Source organism: Xiphias gladius, chromosome 7 (assembly GCF_016859285.1).
Source record: "Xiphias gladius isolate SHS-SW01 ecotype Sanya breed wild chromosome 7, ASM1685928v1, whole genome shotgun sequence".
NCBI classification, from domain to species: domain Eukaryota; kingdom Metazoa; phylum Chordata; class Actinopteri; order Istiophoriformes; family Xiphiidae; genus Xiphias; species Xiphias gladius.
The window spans coordinates 27237726-27254032 of NC_053406.1; the positions used below are offsets into that span (position 1 = coordinate 27237726).

Sequence of the window (16307 nt, forward strand, 5' to 3'; positions counted from 1 at the left end):
CAAGGCTTTAGTGCTTCAGTCAGTCTCTGTTGTAGACAGTAGGGGACCGGCTCCTGCACAGGAGACCACTCCCCCTGAGGAGCTGGACCTCTGCAGTAATGAGGGTCGCTCATATAAAAAAGCATCAGGGAAAGACAGAGGGGTTTGCTGGTCTCCGAACACTCTAGTCTGGTCTAACCCCGAAAACCCGGGGTTAGACCTGAAGCTACCTCGCTAACCGCAAATCCTGCTTCGAAGTACAGTCCTCAGATCTGATCACAGAAACGTGACATTACTAGACCAGTATATCACATATCACATATTATCATTTACAGTATCATCATTTCACCCACTCACCCGGTGGTCCATCCTGCCCTCTGGGCCCAGGATGTCCCATCAGGCCTCTTGGACCTTTAGCTCCTGGAGGACCAACATCTCCCTGCAGGAAATCTGGAAGACAGAAAACAATGTGTCTGTCTGTGTGACGTATGTATGTTTCCTGTTTTTCCTTGTAAAGCACTTCATGATCTCTGTTTTGTTTTTGTTTTTTTGATGATTTCTATATGAAGAAAGTTGATATCACCTGGTATCCCTGGTTCTCCCGGTTCTCCTTCGGCCCCTGGACCTCCTGGGATTCCAATCTGTCCTGGGGGCCCGACGATGAGGGGCCCTGGCTCTCCTGGTTCTCCTTTGGGTCCAATAAAACCAGGTGGCCCCTGGGGGCCTGGTGGCCCAGGCAGAGCTACACCTTGAGAGAAGAAGAGGAGACCTCATTTACAGTCTTACTGTCATCAAAGACGAAGCAAAACACCGTATTACCATTATTATATGTTTGTACTTAATTTACTTATACATCTGACTAAATGTTTCAAACACTTTGCGATTCGATTATTATTATTACTGATCTTTATCTGATCATTAACCCATAAATAATAGTTAGTGAGAGAGAGAGAAATAGGTGGAGCGTACCTGGATCGCCCTGCAGTCCAGGAAAACCAATGAGTCCTAAAAGAAGCAGATGAGAAGAACAATACCGTGGATCAATAAAAACCGATCAGTCACAACATGAAAAGCAGTTACCGGTTTTAATGTTGTGACTGATCGGTACAGATGTCCAGATAAGTTTTTCCAAAACTCTACAAAAACCTCCCTAAACCTACGAACTGATCCATAATTCTGATGGGTCTTCAGTCCCCCGCTATGATCAGACTTTGAAAAAGACGTCCAGAGTTTCTACAGATTTGATGTTTATCTGGTCGACTGCGACTGAACAGAAATATGATGCAACTGATGTTCGCCTGAACAGACTGAAAGCAGAACATATTTTATTATTGGTTAAATGCTTTCAATCTTTATGATGGTTTCTGATTAACTCCTTTGATTCTGAATTCTGCCACTGGTAGAAATAAAATAGAAAATCTAAAAAACTTATTTTACAAATGTGTAAAAGTAAACTCGGCAATATGAGCCTTTATTTTCATGTTCTGAACCTGATTTGAGTACCACTGTACTTTTTAGTTGTTTTATTTAAAAAAATGAAAACCTCACAATTTCTCACACATAAATCAGACTGCAAGTTAATTTTTATGGGTGTTATTTTGAATTTTCATGAATACATACTTCAGCTGGTTTCATAGCATCCAACAGTCTTTCCTTTTTTCAGCTGAACTTTAGCTACTGAATGTGAATACCTTGAATGGAGATTGCTAAACATAAACGAAATTAAAGTGCGGTTTAAAATAATGTAAACCAGAACCTTCACTATGCTCTTAACCCTTCATACTGGGCTCTGCGATACCTTGTTCTCCAGGGCCTCCTGGGGGTCCGCGGGGCCCGGGGAGACCACGCTGGCCCTTCAGGAATCTTCGATTGAAGACCGTCTGATATGAACACAAGAACAGAAATGTAGCCTGAGGACTGACAGTGTGCTGCCGGTTCTAAAACCTGCCTGAAACCTGCTAGACCTACGACTATCAACGGACGTCCTGTTGCAGCTTGTTAGATGGTGATCCTGCAGCTCATCTGTTTACTGCCTCATGACCAATACATTAACTGACTGCAGAGTTTTCCTCTATTAAAACAGCTCACAAGTCAGAATGAGAACAAGAACAAGCATCATTTAATCGTTCAGCTGGTAGAGCTGGCCGTCCTTCCCGTCAGCAGCGCTCTCACTTTACTCGGAAGATAAAGAAACAACGAAGACACAGTTAAACTTCAGGCTCACCTCTCCTGGAAGACCCGGAGGACCACGTTCCCCTCTCTCCCCCTAAAGACACATGACGAAGCACATTTGTGTTAATGGAGCTCTGTTTGTCAGTTTGGTGCCAGTTGCTTTCCCAAATCAAATCTGGGTTCAGTTCTGACACAGTACTTAATGTGGTACTTCAGTAGTACTTCTTGTACTCACCGTGGCTCCTTCAATACCTGGCGGGCCGAGGTACCCACGTGCCCCTGGGTCTCCCTGCAGACACATACTGATTGAGTGAGTCTGATTTCTTCGGGTCAAGATCAGTTTTCTTTTGTTCTTCTATGATAACTCGAGAGATCTAACTTTCTCTGAAGTGACTCGACCAAACCCTGAAGTATTCTGGTGTTCAGCAAGTTTGTTGGCTTTGTCTCAAAAGCCTGGAAAGTACTGTCAGACAAGATGGGTCATTTACACTGACTTCTCCGGCATTATACAGTGGATGTTTTCGTCTGATTTGTGAATTTTATGGTGGAAAATGACAGTCTGAAGATTTGATTGCGAGTGTTGTTTGCATAGCAGGTTAGTTACCTGATATCCGAGCTCCCCGGTGAGTCCATCTTTTCCCTGTTTACCCTGAAACACAAATCAAATTCAGATCGTAACCGCAAGAAGAATAAATAACAGTAACAAGTATAACACTCAGATACTTATTAATAACTGCTTGATTGCAGGTTGAAGTAATCAGTTCAAATTAATTTTGATTATAGGTCCATGTTTTCGTGAATGAGCATCCTGGTTTCTTTTTCTCTCTTACCAGTGAGCCCTCGTCGCCTTGCTCACCCTTCTCTCCTTTCACCCCCGGTTTCCCCGGCAAACCCTGGAGGAGAAGAGAAACGCACACATGTCTAAGATAAGTTTAGGATCCTGTCAGACAGACAGTCGACTGTGAGACGGGTTTGACTTACAGAAAGTCCACGACAACCTTTCTCACCACCTTCACCTGGTTCTCCCTGAAATATAACAACAGAAAAATGAAGTGAAAACAGGCAGAGAGACAGTCAGACACTCAGACGGGCACACAGACATAAAGACAGACAGACCTTCAGTTCTTTGGGTCCTTCGGCGTACAGTTTGATCCCTTTCTGGCCGGGAATCCCTGGAGGTCCACGATCACCCTGAAAACCAAGCACAGCTGATGATGAAGAAGATGAAGATGATGACGGTGTTTCACAGGTTACAAATGTTTGAATGTCTGTCTTATATCACAGTTCTTTGCTTACATGACAATCACCCCGGGTTTCTAGCATGAGAGTTAGCATCAGGTTAAAATCTGGACCAGTTAGCTCACCTTCTGTCCTCGGGGACCTGGGATCACTGGACTGAGACCCTCCTGACCCTGAAACACAAACACGGCATCGTCAGCTCCAAACGATCCTAGACTGAAGTCACATAATCGCACAGAACATCAGTCCCTGGAACTTCCGCTGGAGTCTGGTTGTGATTATTGTCTGAGATGGAAATGATATGTAAATTAAATTCCTCATGTATTAGCTACAGAATATTTTCTGCTCTTGTCAAAACAAAATATTGGCTTTTTCGGATAACAAGATTTCCCAGTGCAGACACGACTACAAGTTATGCAAACTAGATACTCATACTAACTAGATACACATTTTTCAAACTTCACTCATATTTCTAATATTTCAAACTAGTCATTAACTGGCGCAGACGACGAAACAACTTGTCAGAACAATAAAATTGGGGCTTCGGGGATTTTGTAGTTTGAGAGACACTCGTTTTTCCTGAGGGAAGAGTTTGATGGGTTTTTTGACCCGGGACTGTAACAGCGGTCATGAACCAGATTATTTATAAGTGAAAAAATGATGATTGGGGAAATTTACAGACACTATTGAGACAGAACCGGAAGCTGTCTCACTCAACAGGCCTGAAGGCACAAACTGCTCTCAGATCAGTTCAGCCTCTTAGCACACTGACCTTCTCTCCCAGTAACCCCAGAAAACCTGGTCTTCCCTAAAAAAAACAAAAAAAACACAGCTGACGTCAGTTGATGGAATTGCTGATCAATACAGACATTCAAGTAAAGTTTGACAGTTTCAAATTTGAAACGCACAGGTAGTCCAGCAGGTCCTGGTGGTCCCGGGAAGCCAAGCTGACCTGGATCTCCCCTCAGCCCCTGAAACAGAAACAGCCAATCAGAGAGAACAGAGGTTGTTTTTTTCAACTACAATCATTAGAAACACTTTTTGCCGCTACAGCAGCCTGCTGGGATCATTCTGTGGATTGATTTAAATACAAAATCATTATTTCTGATATTTTGTAATAACATGTCAGCAGCTCTTTATAGATACGGAGGCCCATCATTTAGTACGGTCCAAAATATCCTGCAGAAAAACGTGTCACGCTGGTGTGGAGATGTTTTGTCAAAAGGGATTTTTCTTTCCTTGGAAACCTCCATTAGAAAACTGAGGAAGACATTTTGTCTCGCCCAAAAATTAAAATGTCTGACAGTGACTGACCTTTTGTCCCTCTGGTCCTTGTGGTCCAGTTTGTCCTCTAGTAGGCTGAGAGACGGGGTAGACACGTGTTTCTCCCTGAAACCAGAACGAAACAGAAAAAGTCAGAAACAGACAAAAAAAAAAAACAGACGTCAAAAGAACAGAAGAGGAGCTTGATATCTGACGCGATGAAAAGATTGTTTCCTGTTTTTAGCTGAAACTGAAACAGACTTTCAACATTTTCCTCGCAGGGTTTTAAGGACTAAAGAGGGGGTGCCCGGTTAGGTGAGGGGCTCGTGACGCTGACCATGTAATGACAATGTCCCCAGTCTGAGACCAGCTGGGGGTCTTATGTTGTACCTCCACAAACTTCTTGTCACCTCTCTACTATCTCCTACGCAATTAATGCAAACATACTTCTGAAACAATTAAAAACATAAGGAATAAATGTTGTCCGACGACGTAAATTACACCTATATATAGACTCATAAATATCTCAATAACATATGAGGAATGACCCCTGAACTTTGAAGCTGTATAGTGATAGCAGTTTGCTCTCTTTTCTATCAAATACGATAAAACAAAAAAACAATTGTGTTATTTTATACCAACAAACAGCTGAAAAACATACTTGAAGAATTGGGGATACAGGGGTTTTTTTTCATGACAGTATGTGAATGTGTTCAGGTGTGTTCTCTTACCTTTGTACCTGGCAGTCCTGAAGGACCCTGAGACACATCAACACAGTTAGCTTTAGCTTCTCATAATTAATCAGCCTAGCTTAGCTTCAGCCTGCAGTGATCACAATGTTATGACTAAATGACTGACAGGTAAACAGGAAGTTTCACAGCATCCCATTCCTGCTTTGTGAAGGCAGTAGGCAGGACTTACTTGAAAGCCAGCAGGTCCTGGAACCCCAGGGAATCCTGGGTACCCAACATCCCCCTGGAAGACATCAATCAATACATCAATCAATCAGTCAGTACATCAGTCGGTGTCAGTCTGCGGAAGAAGTCAGGGGATTTCTGTCTCAGGTAGAACCCCAATTTGAAGATTCAAGAGGTGGATCTTAAAGGATTATTCAAAGACTGAGGTGCTGCATCAGCTGTAATTCTGGGCTGAAACTTAAAACAGCCTTGAAAGCTCTGGAAATGTGAAATTCCCTGATTCACCTGAGGAAGGTAAAGTGGTTTCTGCTCTGCCACAGGTCACAGAATCGGACGGGTCACAGAATATGGTGCAACACCAGCGCTGGTCACCTGAGTAATCAGGTTGGAATTAATGGTACTTGTGGTGTACCTCAGGGCTCGATTCGGGGCTCTATTCTGTTCTCCATTTACATGTCTCCACTTCAGTCACATCAGTAGCAGAATTAATATATTTTTGCATTTTTTTTTACAGACGATACAACAGTCCTCCTATCCACCTTTTTGATAGTAATGATCTGCATGGCCCGGTCATTACTGTAGATTAAATAGATTAATGGGGTCCTGGGTGAACCAGTTACCTTTGCTTTCCCCCCTCTGTCTGTGAGCAGTCTAGAGATACTACCTGGCCCCAGATGTGCTGTGTTGTCATTGGATTAAAAACATTAATTCAAAACGAATATGTAACACAGAAGCAGAAAACTGAAATAATGAATATATTTTTTTTATAGAGGCAGAATAGCAGAAAGCCCCTGGACATGTCTGTTGTTGCACAAACCACTTGACTCCAGCCGCCCACTTTCTCGGCCGGACAATCAAGCTGAAAGAAAAATGTGTCTTCCCAGACCTCTGCCAGAAACCTGGAGTCATTTCAGGCGGGCAGGATTCAAACTGCCTTCAGTAAGACACAATGATCCAGTGTGCATGCAATCATCTCTACCTTTGTCCCATTGCATCCTGGGAATCCTGGTCGGCCAATTTGTCCTTCATGTCCAGGAAGTCCCTGAGAAAGAATAATAATGAATAAAATGTCCAACCCACCAAACTGAAAGTTGTTTAAGTCTTTTTTTTTTAAACCACTGAGACCATCACAGTCACTGTTGTCAGAATATTACAACTTCTTTCCACTGCTGTTAAAGTTATTTGAAAACTTTGAAAAATGAGTTTTTATTTTTACATAGAAAACTGGTTGGAATATTTTTTATATTATATTACATATATATTATAATATTCAGATTTTCTTTTTTTTTTTTTTGCAGTTCAAATATATAGAGATAATTTAACGGGATTTAAAACTTTCTGACCACACCTGATTTTACGCATGTAGTCTTTTTATTAGTAAAGGTACATAAACGTCATTTTTTTTTAGGTTTTTAAAATTCATTTTAAATACTTGATTTAAAACCTTTAAATTATAACAGTGTGTGAATTGTTTTGTTAAAATAAAGTTTTGATTTTCAAACTGGAAAAACATGGCAACTGAAACATTAGTTTACCGGAGCATGATCCCAATCTACAGCTCATATAAATTCTCTCATTTACTACGTATTGTGAATGTTCTGTGAATGTTGTACCACGGTTCTTACCGGCAATCCTGGAGGTCCTGGGAAACCTGGTTTCCCTGGAAGACCCTGGAGAATACAGAGAGACAGACCGTTACTGACTGATGTTTACCTCTGAGCGAAGGGACATCTGTAGTTTCCAAAGGTTCCAGATTTGTCAGGATGAATTCTGGCTAAATGTTTCTAATATTATGCTCATGTCCGAGAAAATCCAGAGTTGAAGAGTGGAAGAGGTTAAAACAGACGGTTTATTGTGTCGTCCTCTGCCGGAATCACAAGTGGAATCAAATTTACATTTAAAACAAGAACTAAGCATAAAACCATCAGACTTTAACCAAAGTTTAACAGGGAAATTGGATATAGGAGGACAACAGTGATAATTGATCATCATCATCATCATCATCATCATCATCGTCATCGTCGTCGTCGTCATCATCAGTCCTACCCGAGCGCCTTTCAGTCCAGGTATTCCTGCTGCTCCGTGATCACCCTGAGGACAAAAAAAAAGGAAGGAGAAAAGAATCATCTTAGACGTCTGCAGAGACCCTGACATTTATAAACACATTAGACTAATGATATTCAGCTGGAAAACATCAGTGTGGTTGTGTTGGTAAAGAACAGAAGCTGATACAGTCTCACAGAAAAACTTAAAAAACATTATGTGTTTTATAGGTAAATGTTTTATATATAACAGAGGTGGGACAATGTCATTGTTTTGTCACAAGTTAAGTCTCAGCTCCCGGCTGTGAAGCCCAGAGTCAAGACCAACAAGTCCTAAACCGTTTATTGGACAAACACATCTTTACCTCCTGCTCTGAAAGCTGATTGGCTGCTGTCGGGCTGGAGATGAAGAGTCGATTGGCTATAACCCTTCTTGAAACATATGTATTTTAATCTGTGGACGTGTGGAGGATCTCAAGTCGAGATGCAAGTGTCTTCTTATTCTGTCAAGTCTGAGGTTAACAGATGTGTGACTCGAGGTCCGCACTAAAGCTGGATTACCAACCGGGCAAAGTGGGCAACTGCCCTGGGGCTCCAGACCTCGAAAGGTCCCCCAAAACCCAAGGTTTGCTCCACATCATTAGGATCTAATTTTATTAAGACCAGGAAAAAGGTGTCGCACATTCTGGCTCCATATGCAATTTTCAATTAATGAATAAAAAAAATAGCAATTGGAGCCAGAGTGTGTGAAACCTTTATCCTGCTCTTGAGTCTGTATCCAGTAATCAGCACCTCACTGCAACCCTTGGTATGCCTTTCTTTTCCATTATACATGGTCAATTTTATGAGGACCTGAACTGTTTTAGTTCAGGTTGTTTGTTGTAAAGTTGTGTTTTATCAAATTGGTTCCATTTTTTTTCTGTGTGTCATTTCATCAACACTCAGAAAAACCTCACGGAGCTCATATTATTCCATCAGAGGAAAACTGTCAGGCTGCAACCAACAACTGGTTTCATTATCAATACATCTGACAGTTATTTTCTTTAATAATCCATTAGTTTTTGGTATTTTTGCTTAACAATCAACTAATCGATTGATCAATATATCATTTAAGCTGTAGAGCAGTGGTTGGTTTCTGGGGAAATGAGGAACCTGCCATGTATAGTGGCGGCCAATAGGGGCCCGACAACAAATCTTTGGGCTCTGTAGGAGGTTAATCGTTCCTTGGTCCACACGTCTGATATGCAATCAATAAAATCTGTAAATCATCTCAAAACTCATTGTGTTCGAGCTGCTAGCAAGAACAGACCTTGAGTCATTGATCTGGAAACAAATAAAATATGTGTCTCTAGATGAGAAAATGACACAACTGATCTGATGTTTGAAACAATAAAAAACAGATTTATTTGATTTGATGTGATCGACAACAGTGAAATAAGAGTTTTAATCAACAAATGGAAGATGGAAGACTGAAAACTTGATATTTAATATCAGCAGACAAGTTATTAGACGTGAGATATCAATCATACAGACACAACATCACGACTGAAGATTATTTTTGAAAGGTGGATTCAAAATAAAAAAGGGACCGATCAGAGAACCCTGAGGAACTCCACAGTCTCTTTAAACTAGTGAAATAATAATAATAATAATAATAATAATAATAATAATAATAAGAAGAAGAAGAAGAAGAAGAAGAAGAAGAAGAAGAAGACAAAGAAGAAGAAGAAGTATTCATTGTTACCTTCTCTCCTGCTGACCCCTGGTGACCCTCGTTTCCAGGGTAACCAATCATTCCAGGAAGACCATCCTCCCCATGGAAACCAGGTTCACCCTGCAAAGTACAAAAACACAGGTAGAACTTAGGCGACGTGAGGTGTGGAACGGATCCTGGGTCAGTTCACCAGGTAAACTCAAGCTAACAGGTAACTCAGGGGATTTCAAGTGTGGGACAGATCCCGAGTTAGTTCACCTGCTGTCCACACAGAGGCAGTAAAGTCAGGTAAACTCAGGTAAGTTCAGGGGTAACAGTGATCCTGGCTGCGGTCCAGGTGCATTCAGGTTCTGTGTGAACAGACGTTCAGCAGAGAAGAACCAACCTTTCTTCTCCTGTTGCTGAACACACCTGAGATCACAGAGTTCACACCTGGGTGGTCTCAGAAACCACACCTGAGTCACATCAGACTGTAGCAGAGACACAAAGACTTCAGACTCCATTGCTTCTGAACACAGATCTGAAGACTATCGACATTTCACAGGAGAGCCGAAGATAACGGCAGAAAAGAAACGCGATATAGAGATTGTCTTTGTTCAATAAAACATATTCCATTTGTTGACCACTGACTAAAAAAATCGTAGACGCCAGAGACAGAAAAGAAAACCTAAGGATCCTTTTGTGAAAAGAGGATAAATTCAGTTTCACAAATTAAACAGCTGAAGGACTGAACATTAGCTCGCTTTAAAAATGCTAAAAAAAGATCCATTGTTATATGTTAAAGTTGTAATAATTAAACATGTTCTCACCAGATACCATCAAACACACTAGACCCTCATGGAAGCACATCAAACTACATTAGAGCCCATTAGACACCAGTAGAACACATTGAATCCAGGTGGATCCACATCAGACCCACATTAGTATCACATTAGACCCCAGTAAACGTACGTTTGACCCCACCTCTCCCAGTAGGTCCCGCTTAGACCTGACAGGACCCACTTGAGAGCCATATTAAACCCCATTAGACCCACAGTAGACTCAGTAGGTGCCGTCTCAGGTTCAGGTTCTGAGTCTGTATGTTGAACAACAAAAGTTAAAATGTGTCGTGTGAAATGTTTAATATGTGATAATGTGTGTACCAACTTTAAAACTATTTCCATTAACATCCCATTAAGATCAATAGTATGCACACGTTTGGTCCTGTATGTTCGGCTGCTCTGTTGGATGCTGCTGAATCAACGCTCTCGCTGTGTTTCTGAGTCCGTCAGCTCGCTGGTTTTAGAGCTTAGAGCATTTCCAGAGGAGATAACTAGTGTGTTTGTGTTTGCAGAATAACACGTCGCTGAGTAAATGTTGTTGAGACTGAGCAGTGGGGCACACGCAGGGTAAATCCTCGTCTCCGATTGGCTGTTCCTCTCAGCTCGTACAGGTAATGGACCTGTGCAGTGACAGTGGGTCACCACTGGAGAGCAGCAGACTGTACACGGTAGCTGATCCAGGGTCAGTGAGGTCTCGCCGGTGTTCTCAAAACCCGAGGGTGTCATTTCCATTGGGGATGGGGGGACATTCCCAGTCTCCAGACTGTCCGCCACTGTTCAGATGACAGAAGATGCCGATGTCTCATTCACTGCTATTCATCACTGAGGATTCACAGGAATTTCTTCAGGAGCGGAGGCCAGGGCTTCCTGGGTCTTCTCTGCCCCAGGTTTTGCCTCTCAGGCTTTACATGGGGTTTAGTGTACTGCAACCCTTTTTCAGGTAAAGATAACAATAAAAACCTTTAATTTATATTTTAATTTACAATATTAATTCATATTATATCAATATTCTCCTAAAAACACGCTGAGACCTGAGCATTAATTAAACATAAGGCAGATAAGACATGAATCTGTTGTAAAGTATGTGAGGTCTCTGACGATGAAAACTAAATTTGTGGGGTTAGCGTCAGACCTCCGCCAAGGCCAGGGTCCAACAACAAACACCAGACTTCAGAGGAAACAAATTCAACTTCACCGTAAATGATCTGGATCTGCCCCAGAATATAACGGGTTCTCCCCTGGCCCAGGTCCCATCCCTCCACCAGGTTCAGTGAAAGTCGGTTGCTGACAGTTAAACCAACAAACAGATACAGGTGGAATCAGAACCTGCTCGGTGGAGGCGATGATGCGATTAACGTCGCTGCGTTTCAGTGTTTTTGTCATTCGACTACTGTTAAGTCGGACAGAAGATGACCAGCGTCACAATAATGTGCTAGATGAATATTAATGTATAAAGGCATGAAATTCACACATTTTCAGTTCACTCCAGGGAACATTATTGATTTCTGATCAGAAACAGAGCAATGAAATGAAATCTGAAAGCAATAAGACATCGCAGGCCGACGGTCCTGGATCGGAACTGATTATTGATTCAATTGATTTTTAATTGAAGAAAAACCTGAGCGGCTCTCAGTTGGTGACACACTCGGGTTGGATTCTCTCAAATATTGATCAGTTTGGATACAAACAGGTGTTTGTTCTGACCGGTCGACCTCACGGAGACTTAGACCAGGTTAGAACCATCAGTGTAGCTCTTTATATCATCCACCAGCAGCACAGCTTCTTTTTCCTTCCGGTTGCCATTTCTTGTCCTTTATAGCAACTTAATTGCGAATATAAACAGCAGAAAACATCTTGGACCTCATTGTGTTGTCCTTCACAATGTGTTTAATTCTTTTTAAGATGTCAGCTAAACTAAAACCCGTCCAATAAACAGCCTCCCCACCAGAACCTCAGTAGCGAAGACAGAGCGCAGAGTCAACTGGAGCTCAGCATTATCAGCTTCATAAGAAACCACTTCCAGGACTGACATCAACATAGCACCTGTCCCACCTGTGTTCAGGCTGACATCTTCTCGCTCACCTTTTGACCTTTTACCCCGTCACAGTGACACAACGACTTCCCGCTGCAGTGACACACCTGCAGAGACACAAGACAAGAAAACACAGATTTAATCTTTGTGGGCAGGCTCCGTGAATCTGATTTGTTTAATCTAGTTCAAGGAAACCTTCATTCATTTAACTCCGATGTGGCAACTGAACAATCTGCACACACACACGCACACACACACACACACACACACACACACACACACACACACACACACACACACACACACACACACACACATTCATATCGCAATAAAACACAGGATAAAATCATACAATGAGTAGTTAAAATGATGAAAAGTCCAACACAGTGAATGGTTTCCTCGACTCCTGGTAACTGGAGAGTCAGATCAGGACCAGAGTCAGTCCAGGTCCTGCACTGATCAGACTCGTGGTAACGATTCTACAGAAGTGACCGAGGAACCAACTAAGGAGGAAAACAGTTGTTGACCGAGCTCGAGCGATGACGCACGCTGATCGCTGACTAAACGCGGAGGAGTCACTTTGAAGAGCGACTCTCACGATTGATCAGAGAAGCAACAACCGATCAGAGACATGGATGAATCGGCACAACGTTGAAACCGGTTCCTGGCTGGACGGAGTGTAGATGGTGCAGACTGACCCTACATCTGCCGTATCGCACATGCTTAAAAAAGATTCTTATTCAGTGAGGTTCAGTTATTCTACAAGAACATATAGAATGAATAACAACAGTCTGATTTATTTATAACGTGTGAATATAGAAACAGGGATGAAATCACTGGAAACCAGACTCTGCTGAGAGACGCTCTGCTGCCGGCGGACGAGACTCCTCAGAGAAACCAGATCGCGAGGAGAATCTAGCTCCACGCTGACAGAGGAGATGATCAGAGACTGTGAATCACATCAGCATCAGATTTATTCTGCTCGTATGTTTTCAGCTGATAAATGACAAAAAAAAAAAGGGAAAAGTGGTTTAATATTCTTCTTCTTATCATCATTATCATCATTATTATTGTTTTAACCAGCTTCACAGACTCTGCACCTCTCTGACATTTCATAGACCTTTGAAGCCAAAACCACTTTGATTAATAGATTTTATTCTGAAGTTAATGAGTAAAGTGAGAGATTTCCATTTTTATCTTTGGTTTAAATCCAAGATTGTACTTTAAGCAGTTTGATAAATACTGGCCCAGGTCCAGATTCTCTCTATCAGTCGCACAGAATCTGAGAGTCTATACCCGAAGACCTTGTTGGATCCTGCAGGTGTAGCAGAGGTACAGTTTAGTCCAGACTGGAGTTAAACTCGGGTTTAGACGACACTGTTGTTTTTGAACATGTTTCTTCATGGTGTCTTTATCTGTCAGACATATTTCTGAAGGTTTTAACCCAAACATCTCCATGTATCCTGCAGGTGTAACAGTGCTCTTCCTGTGCGATAAACCGAACCAGCAGACAGCAGACAGTCAGACAGACAGGCTGATGAAGGTCTGATGTCGCCTTATCTTCATTCCTGTCTCACATCCCGCAGGACGCCGCGATGGCAGGAGATGCCTCGACATGTCCTGCAGCATGTCATCATGGTAAATGTTCTACATTTACTTTACGCTGAGGGTTCAGGTATTTCACACGGAGAGAGACGACCTGCAGACTCTCAGTGTCTGAACTTGATCTGTTCGGTGCATCAGACGACATGTCTGACCCTGATAACTTGCCATACAAACTTCACCGTGGAAGTGCTGAACAAAGGCTCGGATGTAAAAGAAAAAAAAAGAAAAAGAAAAAAAAATCAAACATTTATTGTCCTGTTTGTTCTTTTATCCAGAGGAATTAAAGTCAGACTAAAGACTAAAACAAAGTCCACATAATGACTCCTTTCGTCTCTCTGCAGTCTTCGTGTGATCAAAAAACAGGAAACACGCAAACTCTCACCAAAAAATGTGCCGAGTCTGACTAAAACACCTGAGAGACTCCACCATGTGTCAGAGGGGAATTTACTGCCGAAGCGTAGCAGGACACAAACATGGCGGAAGACAAACCGCGACCGCGTCTGCTAGAAATGACCTTTCTGTACAACAGCAGCAGAGTCTCCAGGAGTTGGCTGAGGTGGACGGAGGACTGAAGATCAGGACTGTGACACCAGAGGCCAGGTCCACATCCAGAGTCCCGTCTGTGGTCAAGGTTCGGGAAAGAAGGAGGTTCGTGAACTTTTTCTGTGTTCAACCAGACCAGGATCTTTCCTGATCCTGAACCAAGAGCTTTGAGAGTCCGGACAGAACCGTAAAACCAGTTTGATGATGCTGGAGTCTCTACAGGTGGATGTTGAGCTGCAGGATCAGACGTTTTGGTGGAAAACAAACACGTCGTCTGTGAACGCTGGTCCTGATACGTTCAGGATCAACGTGTGTGCGAATTGACAAATACGTTAATTAACAACATTTCCTCAAAATGTTCATAGAAAACTGGATCTTGTTGCAGTTTTCTTGTTACATTTTGTACAAAACATATTTGCTGTTGCAGTTTAGTTACAAATGTCATTTTTAGGAGACAATACGACGTCAACAAACTGCAGGAAAAAAATCCACAAAGATCCAGAAACCTCCACCCGGCTGCTTTCAGAACAGCCGCCGAGGAGGAGTGAAACAAACATTTCCTAACGGAGACGATGGCGGCTGAGGGGCGAGGCAGTGAAAAGCTCCAGAGGAGCTGAGATTAGGAGAGCGTTTCTCATCCTCATGAGGGAGATGAGCAGGTGTTACGCTTCTCATTGGCGCTGATTTCCAGCAGCCTTTCCCCTGCATGTGATCTGCCTGTACTGGATCTATGCTCTCCGTTGGTCCATGTCGAACCACCAAACACAACACAACAAAACGGAATAAAACTAATACTGTGGTTTATAGAAGCTGAACTTAGAAAGAGATCGAACTATGAAGATTTCTGCCATTTCCTTCCTGTTCCTCACCTGCTAGAGAACCCGTTCGTCTCAGTAAAGACTGTATTTAGTTCCTACAGACTGCTGAGGCCTGGTGGTTGCACAGACTCTCCAGCAGGAGGCAGATTCGGTGAATCACCTGCATCACGTGGTGAAACGGACACTATTTGCTCCATCAAGTTAAAGAGGTCTAATACCCGTTCCAGCATCGTACCGATGCGTGACGGCGTCAGTGTGGAGGTGGAGAACGCCTCCTGACGGACGCAGCCACGGACACAGACATTTTACAACAGCATTTCTGACACACAAGGCTTAACCCTGCTTTTTAAGACTTTGTAGGAACTGCAGACTCCCTGATAAAACTTTGGGGCCACGAGCTCGTCCTCTCACTGCTCCAGAAATCTGACCAGAGGGTGGCAGACCCCCGCTCACGGAAACAGAGAGAGAGGAAATGTCTCTGATCTCCTGCCTGAAACCGCTGCACAAATCAAACTGGGTCCATAAACGTCTGTAAATGAAACAAGTTAAAAAGCGTAAAGTGAGCCGATCATTTAAAAGCCGCTCTGCTTCCTTCAGTCAGAGACGTTCATCCGATCTGAGTTCAGCTTGTCTTTCCCTGTTGTGTGTGTGTGTGTGTGTGTGTGTGTGTGTGTGTTTGGGTCAGTAATAACAGCAGATCAGGACAAAAGGCTGAAACAGAAAACAGACGAACTAAAACAACAGAGAGAGACCAGACTGACTGTCTGTCTGACTGCAGCAGTGGAGGAAGTTCAGTGTTTTTACACTGTGAAATGTGCAAGTACAAGTTCTTCGGTCCAGATTTCAGTAAAAGTACAAAAGTGTTATCGGCGAAAGGTGCTTAGAACACCAAAAGTGAAAGCAGCAGAATGGCCCGTGTCAGTTTTATCTATAATGTTATTGGAGCATAATTCCTGAAGCATTCACGCAGTATTTTTTTAATGTCAGGCTCCGTCTGCCTGAGGTGGAGGTGGTTTTAGGTATTTTACAAACTTTAGGATAGTTTCAGTTACTTTATAAGAATCCTTTGTTAACTGCAGCAATCTAACAGGATGAAAGGTGAACTGCAGCAGAAGCAATGAGGTAAGAAAAACTAGAAATAGTCAGGTACCTCCAAACTGTA

General features: G+C 42.6%; 1 protein-coding gene across 1 annotated transcript in view; it reads right to left on the minus strand.

Moving 5' to 3' along the window:
- col4a3 (collagen, type IV, alpha 3) overlaps positions 1 to 16307 on the minus strand; it is a 42271-nt gene that overhangs the window by 22526 nt on the left and 3438 nt on the right. Inside the window, exons 2-23 of the mRNA XM_040131331.1 lie at positions 15364 to 15420; positions 12230 to 12286; positions 9357 to 9446; positions 7617 to 7661; positions 7196 to 7240; positions 6550 to 6612; positions 5575 to 5628; positions 5385 to 5411; positions 4705 to 4779; positions 4299 to 4361; positions 4163 to 4198; positions 3516 to 3563; positions 3268 to 3342; positions 3133 to 3177; positions 2982 to 3044; positions 2756 to 2800; positions 2387 to 2440; positions 2204 to 2245; positions 1778 to 1859; positions 949 to 984; positions 563 to 727; positions 337 to 429 (exon numbers count right to left, since the gene is read on the minus strand). Of these exons, the coding sequence (XP_039987265.1) occupies positions 337 to 429; positions 563 to 727; positions 949 to 984; positions 1778 to 1859; positions 2204 to 2245; positions 2387 to 2440; positions 2756 to 2800; positions 2982 to 3044; positions 3133 to 3177; positions 3268 to 3342; positions 3516 to 3563; positions 4163 to 4198; positions 4299 to 4361; positions 4705 to 4779; positions 5385 to 5411; positions 5575 to 5628; positions 6550 to 6612; positions 7196 to 7240; positions 7617 to 7661; positions 9357 to 9446; positions 12230 to 12286; positions 15364 to 15420 (1360 nt within the window). The remainder of the gene's footprint in view (positions 1 to 336; positions 430 to 562; positions 728 to 948; positions 985 to 1777; positions 1860 to 2203; positions 2246 to 2386; positions 2441 to 2755; positions 2801 to 2981; positions 3045 to 3132; positions 3178 to 3267; positions 3343 to 3515; positions 3564 to 4162; positions 4199 to 4298; positions 4362 to 4704; positions 4780 to 5384; positions 5412 to 5574; positions 5629 to 6549; positions 6613 to 7195; positions 7241 to 7616; positions 7662 to 9356; positions 9447 to 12229; positions 12287 to 15363; positions 15421 to 16307) is intronic.